General features: G+C 47.4%; 1 protein-coding gene across 5 annotated transcripts in view; it reads right to left on the reverse strand.

The window, feature by feature from the left end:
* Positions 1-1,055: 1,055 nt before the first annotated feature.
* Positions 1,056-24,722, reverse strand: part of SFXN5 (sideroflexin 5) — a 98,749-nt gene continuing 75,082 nt past the window's right edge. For 4 of the 5 annotated variants that reach the window (XM_054825749.1, XM_054825750.1, XM_054825747.1 and 1 more), the window contains exons 13-14: positions 21,783-21,900; positions 1,056-1,555 (exon numbers count right to left, since the gene is read on the reverse strand). In XM_054825749.1, coding sequence (XP_054681724.1) covers positions 1,478-1,555; positions 21,783-21,900 — 196 coding nt within the window. In that variant the 3' untranslated portion in view covers positions 1,056-1,477. Of the gene's footprint in view, positions 1,556-1,661; positions 5,014-21,782; positions 21,901-24,722 lie in introns of those variants that run through there. The other variant, XM_054825748.1, reaches the window with a different exon arrangement.

Here is a 24,722-nt window from a genome sequence, read left to right on the forward strand (position 1 = left end):
AGGAGAGGAGAGGAGAGGAGAGGAGAGGGGAGAGGAGAGGAGAGGAGAGGAGAGGGGAGGGGAGGGGAGAGGAGAGGAGAGGAGAGGAGAGGGGAGGAGAGGGGAGAGGAGAGGAGAGGAGAGGGGAGGGGAGAGGAGAGGAGAGGAGAGGGGAGGGGAGAGGAGAGGAGAGGAGAGGAGAGGAGAGGGGAGAGGAGAGTAGAGCAGGAGAGAAGAGGAGGAGAGGAGAGGAGGAGAGGAGAGGAGAGGAGGAGAGGAGAGGGGGGGAGGAGAGGAGAGGTGAAGAGAGGAGAGGAGGAGAGGAGAGGAGAGGAGAGGAATGAAGATGAGAGGAGAGGACAGGAGAGAAGACAGGAGAGGAGAGGAGAGAAGAGAAGAGAAGAGAAGAGAAGAGAAGAGAAGAGAAGAGAAGAGAAGAGAAGAGAAGAGAAGAGAAGAGAAGAGAAGAGAAGAGAAGAGAAAAGAGGGAGAAGAGTTCCAGTTGGAAGGGACCTACAAGAATCATCTAGTCCAACTGCCTGACCACTTCAGGGCTGACGAAATGTTAAAGCATATTATGTCCTCAGACAACTAGCTTAGCAAAGCATAGCTTAGCCAATTACTTTAGATTCACAACTTTACTTTTAGAAGGTTTATGTTAGGTGGGACAAACCCCATCCTTCATGTCTGTGCGAAGGAAAAGAGCAGATCGATCACGTTTTTGCTGTACGATCCCTTCCTAGTCAATGCGTGGGCACGTTGGCTTTCCAGTATCTTGAACCCCAGGCAAAAGCCCTTGCAGACACGCCTGGTGGTAGGCTCCTGTGACACAAAGTCTTGCAAGTGCAATGAACGGCAGGATGCCACCAGGACCATCTGCAGGAGGAGGAGGGCGCGCTGGAGGGCGCACAGGCTACGACCTTCGCTGTGCTAACGGAGCGCTGCACGTCGAACCATGGAAGGCTGCTTTGCGCGTGATCACTGGGGCAGGATCGTCATGAAATCAATCCAGGACACTTATCAAACACCCTGTCAAGCGCTTCACATTCATGCACCCTTCGATCTCTATGGAATTATTTTTGTGCAGCATCAGTGTGGAGGTTTAATTAGCATCGAAAACAAAATTTGCTGAGTGAAGCCTACTTTGATGTAGTTAGGTATAGCCATGTAAACACACCATTAAACATCCCTCCATGCAGTGCTATGAAGTTCTGAAATTATTCTCTAGCTAGTTCTCTAAAGTGTTTGAATGTAATTTTTTTGTAGTTGCTCCTGTTGCTAATTTAAAACTTTTAATATCAATCTTTTTGACTGGTGTGAGGTGTCAGTTCTCTGAAAGTGTTAATTTACTCCCAGGTCGCCGGGAGCGGTACTACGTTACTATCGCTGAGGTCTATTATTTGTTTTCTCTTGTTGTTGTTTTCTTTTTCCCAGTCAGGATCTCAAGTTTCCCCCTTTCCCTCCCCAAATCTTCTGGGCTGAGATTGTCCGCTTCCACTTACAATCCTTTGTTGTAGACTACAGTCTTACCGGTGGTGGCCATCGCGATTTCCGGCTCCAGCCGAGATGTCTCAATCTGCGAAATCAAAGAGGAGGCGAGATCAGGATCGGTATCACGTTGTGCTGCAGCAGGAACTTGATAGATCAATAAATTAATGTGGAGAAGTATAAAATGTAAATAATACAACGTCAATCATGTCTTTTCCGTGTCATTTTAATGTGCTTTATTCTGCTCAAGTCTCAAAACAACCCTGTCTGGATTGACTTATATTACGTGAAATGAGGCATGCTCGCTGCCTTGCAACATTCGATGAATTATAGAGTGTCTCTGAGAATCAAACGGATCCCACCCATCATTTTCCAGGAGACATCCCCTCCTTTTCGCACAGCCAAGGTCCCCTCGCATGGTGCTAGAAGGAATCCAGTCCCCGAAGCTGGGACGCGGCAAAGCCACGGGCTGCCTGGTGACACAAGGGGACAAAACTCATTTGTCTCCTGGACCAGGGCTCTATGTCCTCCGACGAGGATGGATCACAGCTAAAATCTACCTACCCCTTTCTCTGTCGCCATAAAATCTCCAGCCCTTTCCTAATTTTTTCCTTTCACCGGCTTTGCACAAAGTTCTCCCTTGCTCTGAAATCACTCCGAACCTCTGCGTCCCTGGGAGGGATCCGCGGTGCTCCCGGTTCCTGCAGCAAGCAAAGATCCCGCTCCCAACTGTGACAGGACACTTTGCAAGACCAGACTTTTAGAAATCCTATACATTGAATTGATGCTGTTGCTGACACAATGCTAGGAACCCATGTTAAAATCGAAATGCTTTTGAAAATGTTTAACCTAGTTAGACAAATTAGCAAAAATTTGTGCAAAACAATTTAGGTATTTAAAATATTCAATGTTTTTAAAAACTGGAAAAACTGTTCTTAGCTTTCAGCTGCAAAAACCCAACAAAATATAACATCAAAGCAATCTTAACATGAGGTGCAACATAACCCTTCAGCAAAGCTGTTAAACAGCTACTGGAGCATCATGGGAAATAGCACTTCATTTATTCAAATGCACATATGTCAGGTTTTTGCACCATATGTCATTCCAAGCTATTTACAGTAATAATTAAATCTTAATCAACGTTTAACCTCTGTAAAATGTTTGAAGGGATCTAATCACCCTTCAGACTGCACTAATGAAGGAGAAATATATAAACATAAAAAGAAAATGATGCATAGATAGCACACCAGAAAGAACAGTAATTGCAAAATTGTATTTCTTTTAAATATAATCAGCAAATTATGTAAAGTAAGCCAACGAGTATTTTAAGTGAAGACATCTTGGGTGTCAGAGGTGTGATCAGCTAATTTTGTACTGCTATCCATAACAGATGTAGCATATTTTCTTTTAGTGCCATTATTAGCAACTTCACCATTTCTTTCTGTGCTGAAACACAAAGTGAAGCATTGTGCCGGGGAGAGTACCCACCAAAGGTGCAGGGGAGGCGATTCTCACGTACACCGGCACTGACGGGATCCATTTTGAGGGAGGATTAACTCCGATCTGCCTGGCTCTGACGCAGCTTTTCTTCCTATTGTTTTCTTATTTTTCTTCCAGAGACAGAAAGAAAAGCTCCGAGGCTGGTTTCACCCACTGCTATGAAAATATCAAGGTGGGAAGTGCTTTGAAATGACCTGGAATTGGGTGGTCCAACCCTGACCGTCTATGCTGGTGTCAGTAGGGCTTGGGGATGTGGGGCAGCTCGGAGAGAGAGCAAAACCCAACCTACTACTGGGACGTCTCAGCAGAAAGCTGACAGAGAGCCACCAACAGTCCCTTCCTCTCCAATGGGGGCTGGAGAGGTGGGAGCTCCAAGGAAAGCCACGTCTACCTCGGTGGACCCCAGATTAGCGGTCTGAAGGCAAGAGCTATGGGGAAACGTTGAGGACTTGGATGCGCTGAGTCTAGAAGAGAGAAGTTCAAAGGCGGCACGGTGGTATTTGCATGCGCAAGGGGCTATGGCACAGAAGAAAGGAGTAATGCTTTGTTCACGCTCTCTTGGGACACAAGTCAAAAAGCAGTGAGTAGGATCCAAGCTGAACAGCAGGATGAGTATCCTAGTGGGAAGCAGCAGAGTGTTGCAATCCAATGCTTGGGGAAGGCGTGGTGTCTCTGTGGTGGGAAGTTTTCGGCACAAATTAGATGAAACCCATCAAGAACAGTTTAAGCGGAATTAAACTTGTCTTGGTGGAAGGAGACAGAAGAGAGCTGGGTATTACTGAGCTCACTTAAGCCCCTTTCTGAAGTTTGGGAAGATGTGAAATCAATTTGCTGGGGAGTGACTGGTTGAACTGGAGCAATCTCTGCAGATTCCCTTCTGGTTGACTTTAATAAAGCAGATGATAGCTACTAAAAACTGCTCTCGAGCCTCAGCTACAGGAGCTCCAAGGGCTGCATCCACACCAAGGAGGCAGGTACGGGAGGGACGTACTCCACAGCAGCACTGGCAAAGCCGTTCAGAAATGCATCAGGGATAGCTTACTCCTCTCACTGGGAAAGCAAATGCAGAACAGGGAAAAGCATTTGGGTGGTGGGCTACAGATATTAAGACAACGTTAAGATACAACCTGATTGTGTATCAGTTCATTCTCTGAAAGTCTCAGGGTTTTTTGTTGGAAAGTGTAAGTTCACCTATTTTGGTGTAGACTGCTACTCTAGCTGTTCAGCATCCTGGATCTGCTCGGCCAGCCGTTCACCGGACACAGCATCGTGCAACGGATCTGGAGGCCACAGAGTTTCTTGTCAAGTTTCTTGTGTCTCAGCTTCAAAGAAAATGCCCCAGAAGGGTCTTTCTTGGTCATGGTCAGGCCAGGAACCCCTCTAACAGGGAACGCCTGCCATAGAGGGTGCTCTGAGGAACAGGTTCTATCCATTGGGACTATGCTGATGGGACCTGCCCCACCCCATATGGGGCGACTTTGTCCTTCCAAACTGAGTGCCCACCATGGGACCGGGTTTGAATTGTGTTCATCCTCTTGCTCCTGATGGGGTAGATCTACTTGTGCTGGGGCAAAGGATGGATCCCCTTCCCGGCTCCAGGACGATAGCGCTGAGTTGCCTACCAGAAAAGGGTCTTCAACAATGAATCCAGCAGAGAAGTCCAGGAGGCACACAAGGTCACAACCAGCACTCAGGGAAGCATGGTGTATAAGCACCACTCCTAGAGAGTGCTACAAGGTTCAAGGGGTTGAGGAGGGGAAAGGGCTTTCAGGGTGATGGCTCCATGAGCGTCAGTGCAGCATCGACCACTCAGTATCCTGACATACCAGGTCGGGAGACACTAGAACGAGGCAGCGGGAGAAAGAGGAATTGCTTCAACCCCCTTTGAGGCTACTGGAAGCTTTGCTATAGATGCAGGGATCCCGATCCTCCCTGGGGACACAGCCAAGGTGCATCTCCAAACTCATCCAGAAACGTGGCCAGCGCTAGCTACAGCCCGTCGCAACACCTGCGAGCTGGTGTGGCTTGAGGACGCTCCTCTTCCCCCTAGCAGAAAACCAAGTGCATGAAGGAAAAAGGAAAAATAACCAAGAAACGGTGTGCCCTGACCTTATTCAAGCAACTGTTTATAAACCAGCATCACCCAGGTAATGCAGGTGGGATGACAGCGCTGGTTTTTTAGCAGTGCTCCTGACCCGGTGAAATCTATCCCTCCCGGGGAACAAAGCCGCTGTAAAGGGAATCGCCTCTCGCGGTGCCCACCGTGCGCCAGCTCTCTTCCCCCTGTCTCTGCCTTGCAGTGGAAGCCTCTCTCCTCTCATCAGCACAGACAAGGCTAATTGGGGTGATAAAGAACTGGCTCCGAGTGCTGGCGTGGGCTGGAGGAACAAATGGTGCGGTGGTCACAGCTGGTGCTGCGGAGACGGAGAGGGAGAGGGTGTGAGGCAGGCTCCCGGCGCCCAAAGTTTCATCAGCCCATGTTGGATGCGGGGCGGCGAGGTGGGGGGTTGTGTGTGTTTTGCATTCGCTGCTGACACGGGTGTAGCGTACATGCGCGTCCGGTGAAGCAGAAGCAGGCAGAAAGCAGATGCTTTTTGTTTGGGGTTGATACTCATTTCTATCCCAGCTCGGGAAAAGGTGTAGAAAGGAATGTGCTCCTAAGAGTGCAGGGAGAGAGATAGGTCTAGGCTCGCTGCCAGGGATCCTGTAATGATATGGAAGGCAGCTAGGGGAGACAGGAGCAGATGGATTTGGCATACAGCTCATCACTCAGCCAAAAAAAGGGAGGGTGGGGGGAGAAGAAGGAAGAAAGCAGCCAATTTTGGTAGGGGGAGGGTCATACGGACTGACGGATGCTGCACCGGCAGGTGGGGGAAGGGAGGATCAGGCTGGTCACCGCGTCGTCTGCTGCTGCCTCGGCAGTGCCAGCGAGGCGGCTGGGTGGTGGCCCCGGTTTGGAGCCCGGGAGGGCTCTCCTGGCCCTTCCAGCAAGCCCTCTGCCATCTCCTCCTGGGCCATCAGACATCGGGGCAACGGCCGAGGGCCATGCCAAGCTAACCGAGCCCTAGCGAAGCTCGGTGAGGTGTAGCAAGGACTACGGTTAATAAATGGCACCATGAAGCACCGTGAAGGACCAGCAGCTGCTGCTTCCGTGGTGGTGGCTCTGTGCACAGCTAGATGGAGAGGTGGGGCGCATCCAGCACCGTGAACAGATTCTGTCCTCGGTGTCTGCAGACACGATGAAAAAAGATCATGTTTTTCCTCAGACAGATGAGCTCAGCAGTCACGCCATGGTCACCAGGCATTGTAGCTTGGTGCAACCATGGTGTGAAAGGACCTCAGTACAGGTCTACCAAGGCTTCCTTTCATCTTCAACCTGTGGTCACCTAATGCAACTCTGCTGAGAAGCAGAACCTCATTAAATTTTGTTTAACATGCTTAATGGGGTCAAAACCCAACTTAATTGGGTTTTCGATGGTCTTGTTCCCACAGTAAGACTGCCTAAACCTTCTTCTTTCAGATGCTGCTCTTCTTCTTTTAATTGTCAGTAGCTGAAAGGATGCTGATGGGGCCAAAATCACAAATCTGAACTGGCCAAAATCACAAATCTGAACCAACCAAAATTGGAAAATGTATACTGAATGATTTAAAGACAGCAAGATTTTTTTCCTCCTCTGTTCACATAAATTCTTTCCAAAGCTTTTGCCAGACATCAAAAAAATTAGAAGTGCTCTCCATGGATCCACTCGCTAAGGAATGAGATCAGGAAATCGGTGTTTGCTAAGGAGTGTCTCTTGGAAATGCTATGGACCTACGGCCAACCAAAGGTGACCTGACAGGTGAGAGAATTCGGGAAATGCCCCATCTCACCCAAAAACCTTCTGGATAAATCACAAAAGATGTTTTTCAAAAGATATCCAGCCTCTGGTTAAGAAGTCCAAGCAACAGTGGAGCCACCAGACCTCTCAGTATCCTGGCTTCAAAGAGCACCGGCCATCCACACAGTTTGCGTTTTTCTAAATCCAGATTTCCAGCTTTGCGTTTATCTATTTGCTGCACTAAGGAGCTCTGCCCTGCCAGAAATTTTATTCCCATGAAAGTATTCAAAGACTATTAAATCACCTTCGTTAAAATTTCTAGATAAAACTCATGCTGCTTCTCTGCAAGGCAGATTATTGTTTGAAATACTGGTGTTAAAAGCTTTTTTCTGACCACTTCCCCGTGTTTTTACATAGTTAAAAACCCCCTGTACCCCAAACCTGGACACGCTGGTTGAGAGATGGTCTCATGGCTAATGTACATGGTAACAAATAACTTTGTAAGTAATTGATACTCAGTTTGCTGGCCAAATCACAAAGCTGGCAAAACCGATTTTGAGATAAACCTGAATTTTGTTAGGTTTTCCTTCCAAGTAATAATAAAAATTGAACTTAAGAGTTGACTGGTACAGTTCTCTTCATTTTTTGTTTCTCTCAAGTCTTTCAGACTCCCTCTTTTAAAGAAATGCTCAGTTTTCATGAAAAAAAAATACCATATCTGGTCAAAATGCTTTCCTTGAAAACATGGAGCAAGTTATTCGATTCGGTTTCCACCCCTGGTGCTGGCTAAGGTGTTCACAAAACATAACCAGAGCCCGGGAAGCCACCGTGGCCCCTCCAGCCATCACTGGTTGCGATGTGTCCGAATCCGGCCCCACCTGGGATGCGAGAGCCCTGTGGCTCAGCGGGAGCCCACTCACGGGTTTGACACCATCCACCTTCCCAAAAAAGTGCCAACTTTGGGGTCGGTACAGAGAGGGAGGGCTGGACCTCCCGAAACGCCGGGATCAAAGAGCTGCACACCTGCTGGCGCGGAGGCACCGAGCACTTCCCCGGTGAGGGGTTAGAGCCTCCTTTCTTGCCATCCCTGCTTTGATCAGCTCCTTTTGTCTGACACGCCAAGGTATGCAACCGAACCCGGGGACTGACGTTCCCTAAGAGCCCTGCGACGCTCCCTGGCCACCACGCTGCGAGGAGCAGGGCAGATGTGCTTTTCCAGCCGGGGCTGTGCCGAGGAAGCAGCCTTGCTGGTTGGGCAGAGCCCGTGCACGCTGCAAGCAGAGCGCCGCGAAGGCTGTGCACCCGCACAGCACGTCCACGCAACCTGGGGCATGCAACAGTGTGCTCCAGGGCAGAGAAGAGACCACCAGAAGATGTTCTGGGAAGGTTGCGGCTTTGGAAGGAGAAGACACTGAGGGCTAGGAGCTGCTGCACAAGCAGATAAATTAAAACTTTCTGGTGCACTGGACCCATATAATCAGGAAAAAGATTAAAATCTGTCATGTACTCCTGCATCAAGACAACCACTACCATTAGTGCCTGACATATTTCTAATGAAGTCACGGCACAGCCTCACCCAAGTGATCAGAGCCCACCACCACGGATACAACTACACCCCTGATGCGCCATGCCAGGAGAGCAGACACACTCGTGGAGTAAGAGGTTGCTGTCTTACGGGCTTGAAAGTAAAGCAAAGCCAGCAGCAGATAAGGAAAGCTCACAAATAAGCTGATAAGAACACGCTCAGGAGTGCATTTGATTTATACCACCCTTTCACTGCCATACAGGTGGATTCACACGTAATTCAGCGTACGAGTAAAGTAAGGAACTATCAGGCAGTCCGGGTAACTTGCAAAGTTTCTCGTTTGACTGCAAATCTGGAACTACTGCCATGTGTCTAGCAGGTGGGTAACCTGTTAAATCCCTGCAATGCAGCAGTTCTGCGGGGGATTTCACACAAACGGCTCTGAATTCAGAGCCCTGTTTCCGAACAGGAAGTTTTTAGGGATATATCATTTCTCTGCAGACAGTGAACCAGGCTTACGCTGAAGGGTAGGAGAGGAATGCATTGCCTCTGACAGGACCTACAGCCAGCACCTTTACACCAAAGATGTATCTGAGTGCTGCTGCCTAACCTCTGGTTGGACATACCTCGAACCGGCGTTAAAAAGGACTCTTGCTTGAAATTAATTTTATCTTCATTTTCTCTCCCCTCTTTGAAACAATAAAGAGGAAAGGTGGATTATTTGGCTGCTCTGGCTCTTGAGGGTTACCCATTTCAGAAGTTTTTTCTGGTTTCTGCCATGGATGCTTTGACCACCAGGATCCACCTCCAGCTGTCTGCAGGACAGGGCAGAAAGCAGAGGTTCTTCTCAGGCCAGGCTGGAAAGGGTCTGAGCGCGGCACCACGCATACCCCGCTATGACATCCGTTATATATAAAGTATGTCAGTGACGGCGTTAGTGCCACAAGCTATTCACACTCTATCACATCTGCTGACACCTCTGCACCGTCCCCTGAAAACGTCACTGCTTTTAGCAAAGCACGAACTGCAAAGTGTCAGCAGCACCTTGGGTGCCATCAGGTTTCTGTATTGAGACGAGCAGGAATATTCCTCATGCTCAACAGATGTTTGGATAGAGATGTGCAATTGCTTTTGAGACAGCTACAAGGTTTAAGATGGTTCTGTCCTCACCTTAAATGGGAACAACTGACTGCCCCGAAGCAGAGAAGAGTTTGCAGGATTTATGGGTCAGTTATGGGACAGCAACTTCATAGAATCATAGAATAGTTTGGGTTGGAAGGGACCTTAAAGGTCAACTAGTTCCAACGCCGCTGCCATGAGAAGGGACATCTTCAACTAGATCAGGTTGCTCAGAGCCCCATCCAGCTTGACCTTGAATGTTTCCAGGGATGGGGCATCATCATCATCATCAAGGGTTTTTTTAACTTCAGCTTCAGGAGTTGCAAATTAGTGTATCCCAGCTTCTCTAGAGAAAAATAATACGCTAATCAAAAAAACCCCATCATTGTAATCAGCTGGGAAGAAGGAAAACAGGGCATTTTAGGCTACTGCCCAACCAGGCTGGAGCAGAGCACAACTGCCCACCTGGCAATGAGCTCTCCTCGCCCAGCGGCACATTTGTTTCCGGTGCTCTAGAAATGACTGATGATAACAGTGTCAGCAGGTGGGATAATGATATATGACAGCAGGCACCTAAGGCTGCAAGGTAGCTCCAACTGCTCGGCGTGTCCCTGCCTGTCCTGCAGCAGAGTGGTTCAACGGCCGCGCTTCGCTCCTGTGCTCCGGCCCCCATGTGCGTTCACTGCCCCAAACCAGTCCACCAGTAAGATACCAGCTCTAACCTTCCAGTTCCCCATGGGATCCCTTCTGGTGTCTCAAGATGACATCAATGATGAACAGATAAGGTGAGAGGAATGAAAGCCACTCCTAGGGTGGGTTTGGTGAGCACTGGGCTTACATGGCTCTCAGACCTTCTCAAGTCTTCCAGCTTTACAAACAGATTGAAAGGTCAACCCCCTCGCATGACACTCCCATTGCAAAATTGTGGGTTTGAGTCTTCTGGGAAAGAAGAGGGTTGCCCACAGCATCAGAAACCTCAAATATTTAAAAAACAAACAAAAAAAACCCGCCAAACACCCAAATAAAGGCTCTGAAACCATAAGGTTTCAAATAGCAAGATGAAAAAAAAACCAAACCCCAAACGTTCTTTCTGTCTGTCTTCCAGAGAAAAGAGACATTTCCAGTTGTCTCTAGCGATCCAAGGTGAAGGGCTTTCCCTCCTTTCACCCAGCTGCTGCTATCCAGGAGGTGCCAGCCTGCATGCCCGGTGAGCATGGCACCTTGTTCTGCAATGCTTCGCAAGGGACCAAGGGGTAAGACACAACGAAGACAAACTCACCACCCATGCAAGAGAAACTTAGAAGCTCAGGCATGAGATTGAACAAGGAATCAAAGCGAAGCTGTGATGGAGAGAAGCTAAGACCACGGCATGATGTGTCTTCCATGAAGTGAAGAACCACACAAAAGGCCTTTGCGGGAGCTAAGATGCCTTTTCTCCTTTACTCTGGAGAAGAAGTTCGGCTCATGTATAGAAGCCAACTGCTCATGAGGTAAACTCTCAATTTGCCACGCTAGATTTATTTACAGGAGCTTTGGAAAGGTGGATGTCTTAGGCTGGTACCACAGCAGAAACACGTGTGTTCTGACCTCAGGCCACCTGGCCTCATGAGGTGAGGACCCTTCTTCGGGAGAGGACTTTCTCCCAAAACTGTTTGCACAGGGCAGTCAGTCTATAGCGTGTAGGGCAAAAGAAACTCCTTCCCGGCCTCCAGGCCTTACATGATGTAGACTTTGTTGGGGAACATTCAAGCCAACTGATGGGTGGAAAAGTCATCAACCCACCTAAAAAATGACCTTGAGAATCCCCAAAATTGCAGAGTTGAGGGTTACTGCTCCTTGCTGGAATGAAAGGCATTCACAAAAAGAGTTAGAGTCATCTCTCTTCTTTTGGAAGAAAAAAACCCTACTTTTGAATATGGACATTACAAACATAGCAAGTTTCCCTTTTGATGAAAATCAGCTATTAGGTCCATTCTGGTAAGAATCCCTCCAGCAGGTCTGTTGAGGAAGAGAGCATTTGTTGCTATGTGGGGAGAATGTCAAACGCTGCAATTCTCCAGCTATATGAAGGAAGAGCATGATGAATACTGCGGGATTTAGGGATGTCCTTGGTGCTTTAAAGAAGCTAAGCAAGCTCCTCAGGATCCCAACCTCCATCACATTTCCTTCTCTTGAAGGACCAACAGCCTCACTAGAAACAAACTGCTAGATCCAAATGATTTAAAAAGCAATTACAGATAATTATATATACTTGTGCTTGGGAAATGTGATTAACAAGGCTTTCTCTGCGGTAAGCAAGCGTGCTTACGGCAGGCAAGTCTGGACAACTGGCCGCCTTCCTTAGCTCATATACTAAACGTCTCACTTGGAGTAGTCTGAGGTACGGTTGCTTAAGATGAGCTAAAACAACCATCTCCAAATATGCAGAAGAGGACGTATCCAACCCTGTGCAGCAAGAGGGGGGGTAAGCCAGGCAACAGCCAGGGAAGAGCTGGGGATGAACCCGGTTGCACCGAATAAAGAATGTGTTGGTGACCAAGAAAGGGGACTGAGTTTTCAGGGTGGGCTGGCAGGAAGAGAGGAAAGGTCTTGGCTTTCAGGCCAAGAAGAAACAAGCAAAACCAAAGACCTGCAGGAGGACTGCACCGGGCAGGAGGAGGCGGGGACGGCCATCTCCGCAGGCTCCCCCGGAGAGCAGGGCAGGAATCCTTGGGGGAAGTGCTTCGGGAGAAGCCGCTCTGTTTACAGTAGGTGCTGCTGAAAGGTGTCCTGAAGAAAGACAGCAATTAACAGGCCTGGAAAAAAATGGCTTCTTTCCACAAAGTGCCTTTTAAGTATGTTTTTCGAGCCACTTTAAGGGTTAATGTTTAGGTGTTTATCCGGAGTTGTCGGATGTCAGCTCTTTCTTTTGACTCCTAATGGCTTATAGCCATCAGGAGGTGAAGACTCCTCAAAAGAGATGGTGTCAGGAATGTTTTTTTATGCCCACTAGCACCCACACACCTGCAGGAGCCTGTGCTTGCATGATAGATAGTTTACATACTTGAACCTGTATCCCAGGGACAGAGATATAAACATGAAACCAGATCCCGTCTGACACCGCTGCTGAAGCCCCTGGGCAGTACAAAGGGGTCCTTTCTCCCACACCCACCTCGAATGACCACAAATAACAGTTTGGGTCAAGCCATCGCTTCCCAGCAAGAACAAGCTCTGCTGGTCCAGGTTACGATTTTAGGGCCAGATCCTGTAAAGTTTTCAGCACCTTTGACTCCTGTGGACGCTGGTCGTGAAACAAAGGACCACTCTCACGAGCTGACTTCAAAAACCAGCTCGGTCACAAATCAAAACCTCTCGGACAGGGAACGTGAGAACAAAGACACAGGCTCCAAATCAATCAGAGCACTGCTCACTCATGACCTTCCCCAGACAAGAGATGTCATTGAGCCTAATAATTACACCGTGAGGTGCAAACAGGCTGAGCAGTTGTAAATCTAACCACCCCAACGTTTCCTACAGGCTTGCAAAGAGTGATGGTGGAGCTGATGCCCCTAAAGACCAGATCCTTCCTCTTCCTTTTGGAAAGAAGGACATTACATTTGCTCCCAGAAGAAGTGACTGAGACCTCCCAACCCCAGCCCATATCGCAGAGCTAGTAGGCGTGGGAAATGCTTTGATTCTGAGGAGAAAAAAAAGAAAAAAAAACACAGAAAAGGGGAGATGTCCTGATCCAGAAATGTTCTTCACTTTGCAAAACTGGTTCCTTCTCTCTTGGTCATGTCTCAAGTAAGTGACCCCACAGCAAGAGGAGTTTCAGTCGTGCCAGGACATGAATCAAAAGGACACTGCAACAAAGTATGCCATGAGTTTGGGAAATGGGAGGTGGCCCTACGACAAGGCAGATGCTGCTTCTGTGAGATTACGACCAATGGGTGGGTTTGCATCTGGAACTGCCGCTGCATCCGGCTGCACGAGGGCAGAAGGAAATTACTGTGCCACAACATCTTCTCCATCCTCCTGCTACAGTCCCAGAAAAAGAACTTAAAAGAGCATCACACAGTAGTGATGGGGAGTTACAATACAATAATGAGAATTTGGGGATTTTCATGACCTGGGCGGGGGGAGAAGGATGTCATGGTCATGTAGAACCTGGAACTTTTGGTCTGTTTTGTTTTTAGAAGCTCTCTGTGGCTGTTGGTTCAGCAACTCAGGCTAAAGCACCACTGGAAGCGGAGGAGAGGGCTACTAAGCCTGAAGTGTCCCCATGTGTTTAGAAATACCTTCACGTGGGAGATATGCTCAAAAAGGGGGTTTGGAGCATGTGAGCCTGCCTATGTCCTTGCCCTGAGTATGCCTGAGCTCCCCAAAAAGCTCTGCTGCCACTTTGACTTGGAAGTTTATAGTATGGAGGGTGGGTCTGACCTTGCGAGCAAGCTCTAAAGCAAACACAGCAAAAGCTCTGGGCTTCTTTCTGTCCATGTCACACTGGAGATGATGGGAGAGAGAGAGAATCTCAAGGTGGGAGCAGGAACTGGGGCAAATCTCTGCAGCCAAGAGCAACTCATAGAATCATAGAATGGTTTGGGTTGGAAAGGACCTTAAGGATCATCTGGTTCTAACCCCCCTGCCATGGACAGGGACACCCTCCACTAGACCAGGTTGCTCCAGACAGAAGAACCCATGTAGGAAGCCTTTGATGGGTTTGGAACAGTCCATGGGCATCTACAAAGCACAGGAATAATACCAACAATTACTGCAATAGTTAATGATAGATAACAGCTCATCACCATCTTCTGGAGAGACCCTTCCAGCTCCCAGTGTGTCCCTCTGCAAGCCCAAGCACAACCACAAACCCAGCCAAACCATCGCAGGCCACCTAAATACTTCCAGTAACGCAGAGACTCCTCCGTACTAGCGGGCTCCTGGGCAGCAGCTTTCCTGCACGACACAATTAAAAGGAAACTAAAAATTGTTGAGGGAATTTGGGGAATCTGCAGCACAGGAAACAAGCTACTGTGATTTATTTTTTTTCCTGGTTGCTTTGACAGGAAAGGTGTTCTGCAGATGCCAGGTGCCGAGGGGGGCGAGGGGGGAGAGCAGTGGAGGTGTAAAGGGAAAGCCAAAGGGTAGGGCCAAGGGGGAAGCAGTGTGTGAAGTCTGGCTCCTTGGGAAACACACGCCAGGTCTGCAAATCCTGCCCCGACAGCTAACGCAGGTGAAGGAAAACCTGAGCTAGGGGCTGAGAAGGGGGGTTAAGCAGGGAAGACACCATCGTGTACTTGATGCTCTCAACCAGAGATGGCTGGTGAGAGCAGGGCAGGGAGATGTCAGAGAGGCAAATGGTAAAAGCACCTCTGTCTCAAACCAAGGGAGATCGAAACCTTGCCAAAAAATTGGCTGCTTTGCACAGCATCAGGTTCAGGTTCACTGCTCATCCCTTAGCATGGAGCCTCCACCCAACCTTCCCTGTTCAGCAGGTTGCAGTTACTGTGCAGTCACCATCCTGAGATGTGCAGGTGCGGGTCCTGTTGTGCTGCAGGACTAAGGTCCCATCTCTCTGCATGAGCTACTGAGAGTGGGGCTGAAAGCACAGCTGAGTACTGGGGATGGTCCCACGGTGCTTTGAGCTGCTCTGGAGACTTCAGGAAGATTCATGGCCAGGGTTGTGATTTGATTTGGAGCAGGGAAGGATTTGTCACAAAAAGAGCTGATGACAAATGCTTCAGTCTCCAGGCTTCAGGTCCATGCCCAGGCTGACAGCGAGGGCAGAAGTACGAGAGGACAGATGTACCCTTCGCTTTGTGTGCAACAGCCTCAGACACCAAAAGCAAAGGCTAAAGGAGTCACTTCGTCTTTCCACTGCTCAGCTGAGGCATGGTCCTGTCGTGGTGCAGGAAGACATGACTCTGCTGTAATGGAAGATTCGGGCTATGGTCCTCTGATGTCAAAACTCAGCTCGAATAAGCCCTATAAGTCATAAATCAAATTACCCTAGAGAGGTCCCAGACTAAAATTATCGCACCGCAACTTCCTGAACGCTTGCAGTGGGACAGGCAAGGCTACAGCTGCGTGAAACAACATGAACCAAATCCAGTCTCAGGCTCGGGGGACAACTGGTATGGCACAGCTTGCACCTCTACGGCCAAACTCTTCCTATATGGCCAAACTCTTCCCCCAAAGAGGGAGGCTCTATTTGTTGGGAGCAGTCCCTGGGAGCGCTACCCTCCAGCATCAGCTGGGAAGCCAAAACTGACCCCGAGAGGATGCAGGCAATCAACCAGGCTGGGCACCACGGGTCAGTGACCCAGCTTGTGCTCGGACCCTGCTGGGTTTACAAGTATAGACTTAGTTTACGATTTCCTTAGGCTATTATTTCTTATAAAAGAGAGGCTAGTAACTTACACTTGAGTTTTGTGCAACCACGTCCAGCCTTTGTGTGTAGTCACGGCAGTATCATTCTGCTGCTCCCCAAACATCACCTTCTCTCCCATCATTTTGCCCTTCCAGGAGCAGGGCTGTGCTCTGAAAGGAGTCACTCATTTGCTCTCCAACCCCTGACAGGAATGAGTCCATCCTTCCCGAAGAACACCAGATGCAAGCCTTGTTAAGCACCATCGTTTATCTGAAGGCCAGAACAGGGCTCAGCACATTTCCAAACACCGTAGCTTTTCTCTCCAGCCCTACTTGAACCACATCAGTATTCAGCCACTCGGTATCACATAAATCCTGGGGGTTTCTGCTCAAGTAAAAAGTTTCTTGGGCATTAAAGAGAAGCTCACACAGATCACCTCTCCATTTTACGTTCATGGGGAAAATGAAGATACTCTTGCCTCTGTCAACAGTTACTTTGCCAGAAGAAACTGGATCACTATGTAGGAGAGGAACCTCGGATGAACCTCTTAATGCTTCAGAAGTCAACGATGGAGCATCGCCTGTGTGTCAGTGTGAAACCAAAGCTTCAGGGCACAGCTTGAATCTTCTGCCGTCTGTGGGAGACACATACCACTGAGCTTCCAGCCTCCTGCCAGTCCTTAGGGACCTTGTGCCCCTACTTTCCTAAGAGGAGTTCCTTCCAAGACCAACCTCCATCCCAAGGGTAGACTTTGGCCAACACACTCAGCTTACCAGACTCTCAGGAAACTGTTCCTCAGACCCAGAAGCAAAGAAATACCACAGAACTTCTCACTACTCAAACATTTTTTCCCCATGGCAGCTGGCAAATCCTTTCCTTTGCTTCTCATCCAAGTTGGACAAAATTACTGCAGAGAATCCCTCCTGCTCCCCTCCCCCAGTGCAATGCAATCCCAAGGGAGAAATGGTTTCATGGGGACCCCCTGCTGTCTTGCATCTGATTTCCCTCCTAAGTATGGTATAGGGAAGCGTCTCGAGGGCTACGGCTGTGACCTCCATACAGCTCTTTTGTCAAGTGCCATTTCATTAAAAAATCAGCCTTTTAACTGTGGACACATTTCAACCTCACCAAATCTGCTAATTATTGACAGTTGGTGAAGAGGAGATTTCACTTGTTCCTCCTGTTAAACTGCATCTAATTAGTAATTACTGGTTCACTGTCATCTTTACTGCAATAATCCCACTGCACATTGGCTCATTAACCTTTTGCTTTTCTAAAGCAGCCTGCCAACAAGATGAAGGCTAAAACAGATTGGAAAACAATAGCTCAGCCTTGGATTTTAGGCTGTTTATTCCCCTTGTCCTGGAGATCCAAAAGGAAGATTATTTTTAAGAAAAGGCTTTCAGCTGAAATCAGCTTAATTCCGGAAGATGGCTTGTTTTGCCCTAACCAGCAACCAAGGTCCTTTAAACTTAAGCCATGGTGAGGGCGTGTGTATTAGAGCTAGTGGCAGGGTCTTCTCTGCCATCAGCTCTTGCTTCAGCTCCATTTCTCACCTGGGTTTATCCTTTATCAGCACGATCCAGCACACTGGGCATGGGATGGGGCAAGTTTCGGTGGGTTTGCAGCACGCTGGAAGTTCAAAAGCATCCTCTTGGATGCTGAAAAATGAATGAGCTGGATGAGCAGGGACCAAAGGGTGGAAAATCAGTGGAGCAACCCCACGGTTATTTCTTTTGCTGCTACACTGAATTTCATTTGCACAAGTCCCATTTTCGGTTTGGAACTGTCACAGCTGTTTCTATTGGCAGTGCATAGCTGAGTAGGAGTTGTCAGTGGGGATGCTGTAGGATAGGCGGTTAGAGAAGAGATTCCCCGGGGGGCATGGGAGGCAGTTGGAGGTTGTGGGCTAAATGCATTAACTAGATGTTTCTCCTAAACTTAACAGCAGTGAAGTACTTAATGCATATTGATGCATTTAGGTACCGGAGTTAACACTATATTGGGATGAAAAGTGTCTTTCTCAGCATCTTAAGCGTGCTTAGTCGCAAGAACCCATGTCTTTACGGCTGACACTAGGGTTTTATTTTTATAAGGTGATCTTCAGAACCATAACATCTAGAAACAAGTTGTGATTCTGGAGCACCGCTGCAGATGTCAAAGTGGATTCCATCTGTACAAAATCAAGGAAGGTAGAAGGTCTTCGCTAGACTAAATACTGACCCAAGAGAAGATCTGGATGCATTACCCTTCCCAGCACATGAAGGTTGTTTAGCTCCAGAATTTTCATTTACCCGATATCGATTGGTGTTTCTGTATGCAACCAGAGCTGAATTCTGATTTCTCTCATGTTACTTTAAAACAGGCATAACTCTGAAGCAGCTACAACTGATGTGATAAGGTGGCTGCATTTATCTAGCATGTTTAGTAAATCTATTGCAAGGCTTCAATTCTGCTTGAAAACTAATTGTAAGTTGGAGCCCCTTTAGAAGAGTGGATCAAAGGCGGCCAGTCAAGCTCCCATGCTAAACCAAGCGCTTAATAACACATCAGCTTCTGTGTTTGCTCTCTGACTAAAGAAAAAGGACTGTGAATGTGTGATTAAGGGCAGAATTTGGCTCATTTACAATTCCTGAAAGGGTTGCTTCTCAGACCATAATCATATTTTTGGAACAGAACACGCCTATTACATCTTGTTGTTAATAATTTCCTCCCTGGGTAGTGTTCATTACAACAGCATCATCTCAGTCGGGTTATGTTCATAGCTGCTTCACCTGCCGCGGTTATGAGAAAAAGCAAATACACACATGCATACATAGACACGTGCATATGCACACGGAGAGAGGTCAATGTTCAAACACTCAAAGTCAATTAACTTGGTTATCTGACAAGCTCATGGACCAGTGATGAGTGACCAAGAAGTCACACATTCTGAGAAATGCTCTTTGCAAGGAAACTCAGATTTCCTATCCAAGACTGTGAAGAAGTGGCTCTGGAGAGATTGTTTCAGATAAATCACTTGCTCTGCTCTCTTGAGCATCCCCACAGTCACCACCAACGAGATTTTGCAGAATGGGAGGAATGCCCTTTAGACACACACATTGATAATGAATGCAAACGGACCTGGAAGACTGATCAGACCAGGCTGCTACGGAGAACCCGATTCCTTGGCGTCAACAGATGTGAGGTCCAGCTGTGCGCGTGGAGCTAACTTCAGTGTAGCGGAGATCCCAGTAGGTAATGAGCTATACCACCAGCTGTAATGGTTTCTTTTCATTGACATGAAGCGTGGGCAGAGAGCACGTCATTCTGTTTGATCTACTAATCAGCGCTGATTCATGTTTACACTGCAGATAACATTTCATCTGCTTTTAGAAGGTCATTTTCAAGTGATGCTATATGGTTTCAGTATTGCCTGATGCCTGCAATCTGAATATCCTTTGAAGGAAGCCAGACCTTAATTTTCCTTGCGGGCTAGAATTCATTCAGCTGTTAGCATCAACACAATTTTTCATGCTGCAAGATCAGATACTATACATTATAAATTATCTGTCACCCATAAAGCTAAAATGCAAGAGGCAAAAAGACCTTGTGAGCTTCATTTTTAGACAAAGAAACTACGGCAATGAATAATTATTTTTGTAGAGCCCAAAGTGTTTAACTTTGAATGCCTCAAATTCTGGTACCAAAACTTTAGTTGCCACTGACCTGGGAAGGCACTTACTATTTCAGAGAAGCCCATGCTAAGCGATGCCTACAGAAAATACTGGAAATGTACAAAATGCTAAATTTCAAAACAGAATTGTAGGGTGAGCTTCCTATGTTGAAAGAGCGGTTTGGTTTGGCCAACACTATTAAACATGTGCGTCGTCAGTGAGAAGGGAGAAAATATGCAATGTCTGCTGCTTAAGGCTTGAGATGACACAAAGTCTGGGAAAGCGGTAATTAATTAAGAGCCCAGGTCACTGATACAGAGGCCTCTAGATATGTGGAAAAGAAGTCAGTGTGCAACGTGCTATGGACAAACATAAAATTGCCTCTGGATGCAAATAGTGTATCTATGGCACGGGGCACCATGTGGCAATGTCACCTTTGGGGTAAATGAGGTTGGTGGTACCTCCTGTGGTCTTGTTTCTCTGATTATCTTGAAAGGAGACCTCCCGGGAAAGGCCATGGCTACCTTCTGGTGAGTGAAGCTCCTTTCCCTGGAAACAGGAGCATAAGGGATGCTCTGTGTCCAAGTCTCCTTTCAACAGGAACTTTGAACACACTCAGGATGTACCTTGAACGGGTGTGAGACCTGGAAATGCTCCTCAGCCTTTCACGACCAAAACCTCTGAGCAAAACTTGAGATCACAGCAAAAAACTGATGGACAAGGAGCTGAGGTTGAGCTCATGCCAAAATGACTAACACGCTCTGTGGATGTATGAATTCAAGTAGAAGCAGGCAAATCACATTGCTCCTGCAACTGGTACTTGTGCAACTTCTTACTGGAATACGGTGTCTGGTTCTTATGGAAGTGCTCCAAAAAGGATGTTGACTAATTAGAAAAAGTTTAAGGAAGAGCCATATGAATCATTAAAGCTTCAGAAAACACGTCTTTTAGCAAGAGACTCCAAGATTGAGATATATGCAGTTTTTTAAAGAGGAGATTAAGGGACAGTTTTATCTCAGCCTGTAAACAGCTAGAAGGACAACAAAAAATTTGTAACACGTTTTTCAGTCTAGCAGACAAGTGTACAACAAGATTCCCTGGCTAGAAGTCATGGATAAACCCATCCAGACCGAAAACATGAGTTACCCAGTAGAGACTGGATATTTATCCAGTGATATTTATTTCTGATCAACTGTTCAGGTTGACACAAAAAAAGCTCCAGCAAAGCCCTTTGCTCTGTTTGATAGAGGTTTTATCACTTTATAATAGTGACCCTCCCTGTAAATCTACAAATTTACAATCTGCAAATCCAGAAGTTCCAAACAGCGAATGTTCAAAATTAATGACTTACAAATAAATACAGCTTAGCAATTTGTTCAACTAACTTAGGTATGAGTGATTTCATCAGTCATTCTGCCCGTTTCCTTGGCTAGTTTTCCTCTGTTCACCCCCAGGCTGTGTCTTCCCAGAGCCAGGCCAGAAGATGAAAAGGCAGAAACCTTCAAAGAAGTTCTAGGAAAGCACCTCCACATCAAACGTATATCCCAGGCTCTTTGCTTAATGGGCAAAGACTTGTTTCCACTATGTTAACACCAAGGAAACACCACTGTCATGGGAGAGGATGAGCTGAACCATGCTCTCCCTGGTGCAGCTCCGTTCTGACTGAGCTCATGTCCCCAGCAAGATAGGACAAACCCAGCTGGAGTCTCAGAGCAGAAGTCATCAGTCAGAAACACCATCATCCCTTGACGTGTGATCTGACCAGACCTGACCTGGGTATCACTGAAGAGGGACAGCATACCCACTGTGCCAGCTGAGACACTCCTCTGACTGGTGATCCAGCAGGCAGAACATTATCCTCATAGATTTAAAAAAAAGCCTTATTCCAACCTGGCTGTCCTCCTGATCCCTGGTGTTTTGACTACTAGATGTCCTTCACATGGAGCAGACCATCCCTGTGGGAGAACAACGGATGCAATGGAAGGGAGGAGGATCACACGTGACCATCCCTTGTCTGTAAAATGTGCGTTTGCTGGGTGGAACAAAGGTTCCTCTGTTCAGTTCTTCCTCTGTTCGCTTAGAAGGTACATCCCACCACATGGTCCAAACGCTGGTTAGAAGTATGGAAAAGCCGTGTGATATTAATCTCTGCTATACTAGCACGCGTTAACAGGAGGGTCTAACAGAACCATCTGCACTTGTTAAAGTGAGGAAGACAGCAATCAACTTCATCGAAAAATGGAGGAGGCCCCATAGGAATGAGACCACTATCCAGGAAGGCCAAAAAAGCAATGGCATTGGTAAGCCCCTCTGAGATATCCCACTGCAGTGACCAGACATGTACTGACCTCGGACATCTGCGGGAAGAGACTGATGGCCAAGGGGAGGGCCAGGCCAAAGGCAGCGAGGCACACAAGGCTTTGGACTGGGAGAATCATCCGGGGACGGGACCTCAGGAATGATGTTCTGGAAAGGAAAGGCTTCGTTAAACCATTTTATAGACCATGTGAGTGCATGCCATCATCAAAAAGGACACTGGTGTTCACCCAGACCCACTGGTCTCCCTCTCCCTAACTGGTCTAGGTTCCTTCTTAGCAGGTCAACAACAAGTTCACCCACAAAAGATCCCAACCCTGCACACCATGCTTTTGCATCTACTGGGGTTACGCAGCCCACGCCAACCCAAGAGCTCACAACAACAGGCTCACTTCACACACACTCCCCCCATTTCAAACCATCTCACACTGGAGTAAACAGCACACGAGGTCATCTGGCCACATGCAGGTGTCACCTGCATTAGGGCTTTGGAAACTACGTTGAGTGACCAGAAGGAAATCAGACTCTTGAGAGCTATAGTGAACTTTGTGAGGTAGGTACTGAAAAAGGCACATGACTTTGTTAATGGAGTAATAAAGTAGTAAACTTGACGATACCTTAATTTGTTAAAAACCAAACATCTGCAGAGTGGGTGATAAGGATGTTTTAACAGTCGCTGTCCCCAGGGGATATTTATGAGCTCAAGACTTGTTAACAGCAGACACTTTAAGATACCCCAAGGTCAGGTTCTGATAATGACCCATCAAGTGACCCTTCTGATGCCATTAACACCCAGTGACAGGGACAACATTTAGCTGGTAGAAGGTGGCATGTTAAGTATATGCCAGGATATGGGACCTCAGACAGTTTATGAATGTTAAGGGGAAGAATGTAATTCTTGAGGCGTTTGTTCTGGAGCTATTTATGCCAAAACGACACCTGTCATTCAACTTTCTTCTACTGGTCTGAAACAACTGGGAATAGAAACCAGCAACTCGATAGTGAGTTTTGTTTGAATATTCAGTGTATACTAGCAATGTAAAGTCAGCAGATTTGCTGCTGGGTCATCGCTATGGCCTTAGTCCCAACGTGCATCTCCCCTCTGTCCATCCTGATCTTGAGGATGCCGATGCGTCACGGCGTCCTGCCATCAAACATGGGCAAAGAGCTGCTACTCAATGCCTTTCCTCTGGGGTGGTAACAGAGGAGCTCTCTTTTGGTCAAGGAAGGTACAACCAGATTACGCTACCCGCTAAACATCACTGCGGTTACCATCGCCGGGATTTTGAAAAAGCAGTCCTAATCCAGTGCGCACCATTCACGAGGTGCCTACCAAAACCAAGACAAGCAACCCTTCCCACATCAGGGCACACCGCTAGCCCGCTCTGGCGCACGCACAAGTGTTTTTGCAGGCACGTCTCCCCGTGCAGCCCGTGCTTGCAGCCAATGCAAGATAACAGATTACCTCAACCCCCGTCTACTCCACGTTTACTGCAGGCTACAAACACGCACCTGATGAATTATAACGGAGCAGCTGATGTGTGGGAACTTGTTACCCTGCTGAACGTTGTCTGTGTGTCTGAACATTCAGACTCTTCACCCTTCGCTAGCAAAGCTTGCTAAAAGCTGTCTTCATCTTGAGAAGGTTTGGGGGAAGTGGGGAAGGAAAACAAGATCCAGAGCCTTAACTCCTCCAATATCTCAGCTCCTCACTAATAAGCTATCGAGACGGAGTTGATCCTATCAATTTATGCTGTGAAAGCTAAGCTTCTGTTCTCCAATATTTAGCTACTTTGTTTTGCACAGAGCACGATATAACCTAAAAGACTCCTGCAGAAGTCCACAAATGTTTTGTCCAAATCAGGAAAGCAAGTTACCTTGCTCCACGCTCTTTAACAAATGCAACGTTCGAGAATTGCCATCCATGAGCTGTGATAACTAGTCCCTGGGATGCAGAGGGGCAACTGCTGGAACTGATTTAGTCTCCTGCTTAAGCTGTCATGATCCATGAGAGCCCTCGCGGAGAAAATCATATGACCAGCATCCCCGGAGCACAGTTTAGAACCAAGACATCACTGCTTATACCACCCCTGACACCTTAATTTGGAAGCTGCACCCTCTTTAATTACTGCCCTGTTGGGGACCTTGTAATCACCCAAGTAAAAACTCAACCAATTTAAAATGATCCCCGGTACAGCCCCCAGGTGTGATTTCCAGGAGCGCTTCAGACTCAGGCCAGTTCAAATTACCATGGCTAACCTCCTAATTAAGAAGAGTTACGGCTTGATTTAAAAAGGAGAGGGGACTAATTAACACATGTAGTGTAATGTCTTAATTGGGATTCAGATTCTAAAATTTGTGTGGTTCAGAATAAATGACTCATAATTAGTCGAGAGGTCCACTTTTCTTCTGTCCCCAAGATCTTTGCTCTCGACACAGATCTCAGAAGAATATTAAGTTAAACATTGCTTGCTGCATTTCGTTAGCTGTCAAAAGCAATCAAAACCCCTCTTTTCACCCATTAGCCCCCCATCGGAAGTGAATGATTAGATGTTTCCAGAGGGTTTAATTACAGAGTATTATAGCAGATTAAAAATAAATAAAATTAATATCCATTTGTTGAAGAGTGAATTAGTTTACAACACTGTCCTGTGCGCTCTGCCAAGGGGTTCGATCAGGGAAAGCCTGGACTTTTAATCCTCCTGACAGCCCAACTTTGCCATTGGCATCTTCTGAAGCAGACTGCTATAGTCACAAGGGCAAGTAGCATCTTACCCTACCAGTAACTCTGCAGAAGTACTGGGAGCTGTTCTGCTACGAGAACAGCAGATGGACAGACTGTCACCATGTACACAGGACGGGACCGGCCAGGCTCCGGTGAACTAAACCCTGGCGCTCAGGTGGGATTGAAAAGTTTGCACCAAGAGAAGGTCTCACATGGGAAATCTGCAGGAAGACCATAATATGCATCT

Source organism: Grus americana, chromosome 4, assembly GCF_028858705.1.
Source record: "Grus americana isolate bGruAme1 chromosome 4, bGruAme1.mat, whole genome shotgun sequence".
Taxonomy (NCBI): Eukaryota; Metazoa; Chordata; class Aves; order Gruiformes; family Gruidae; genus Grus; species Grus americana.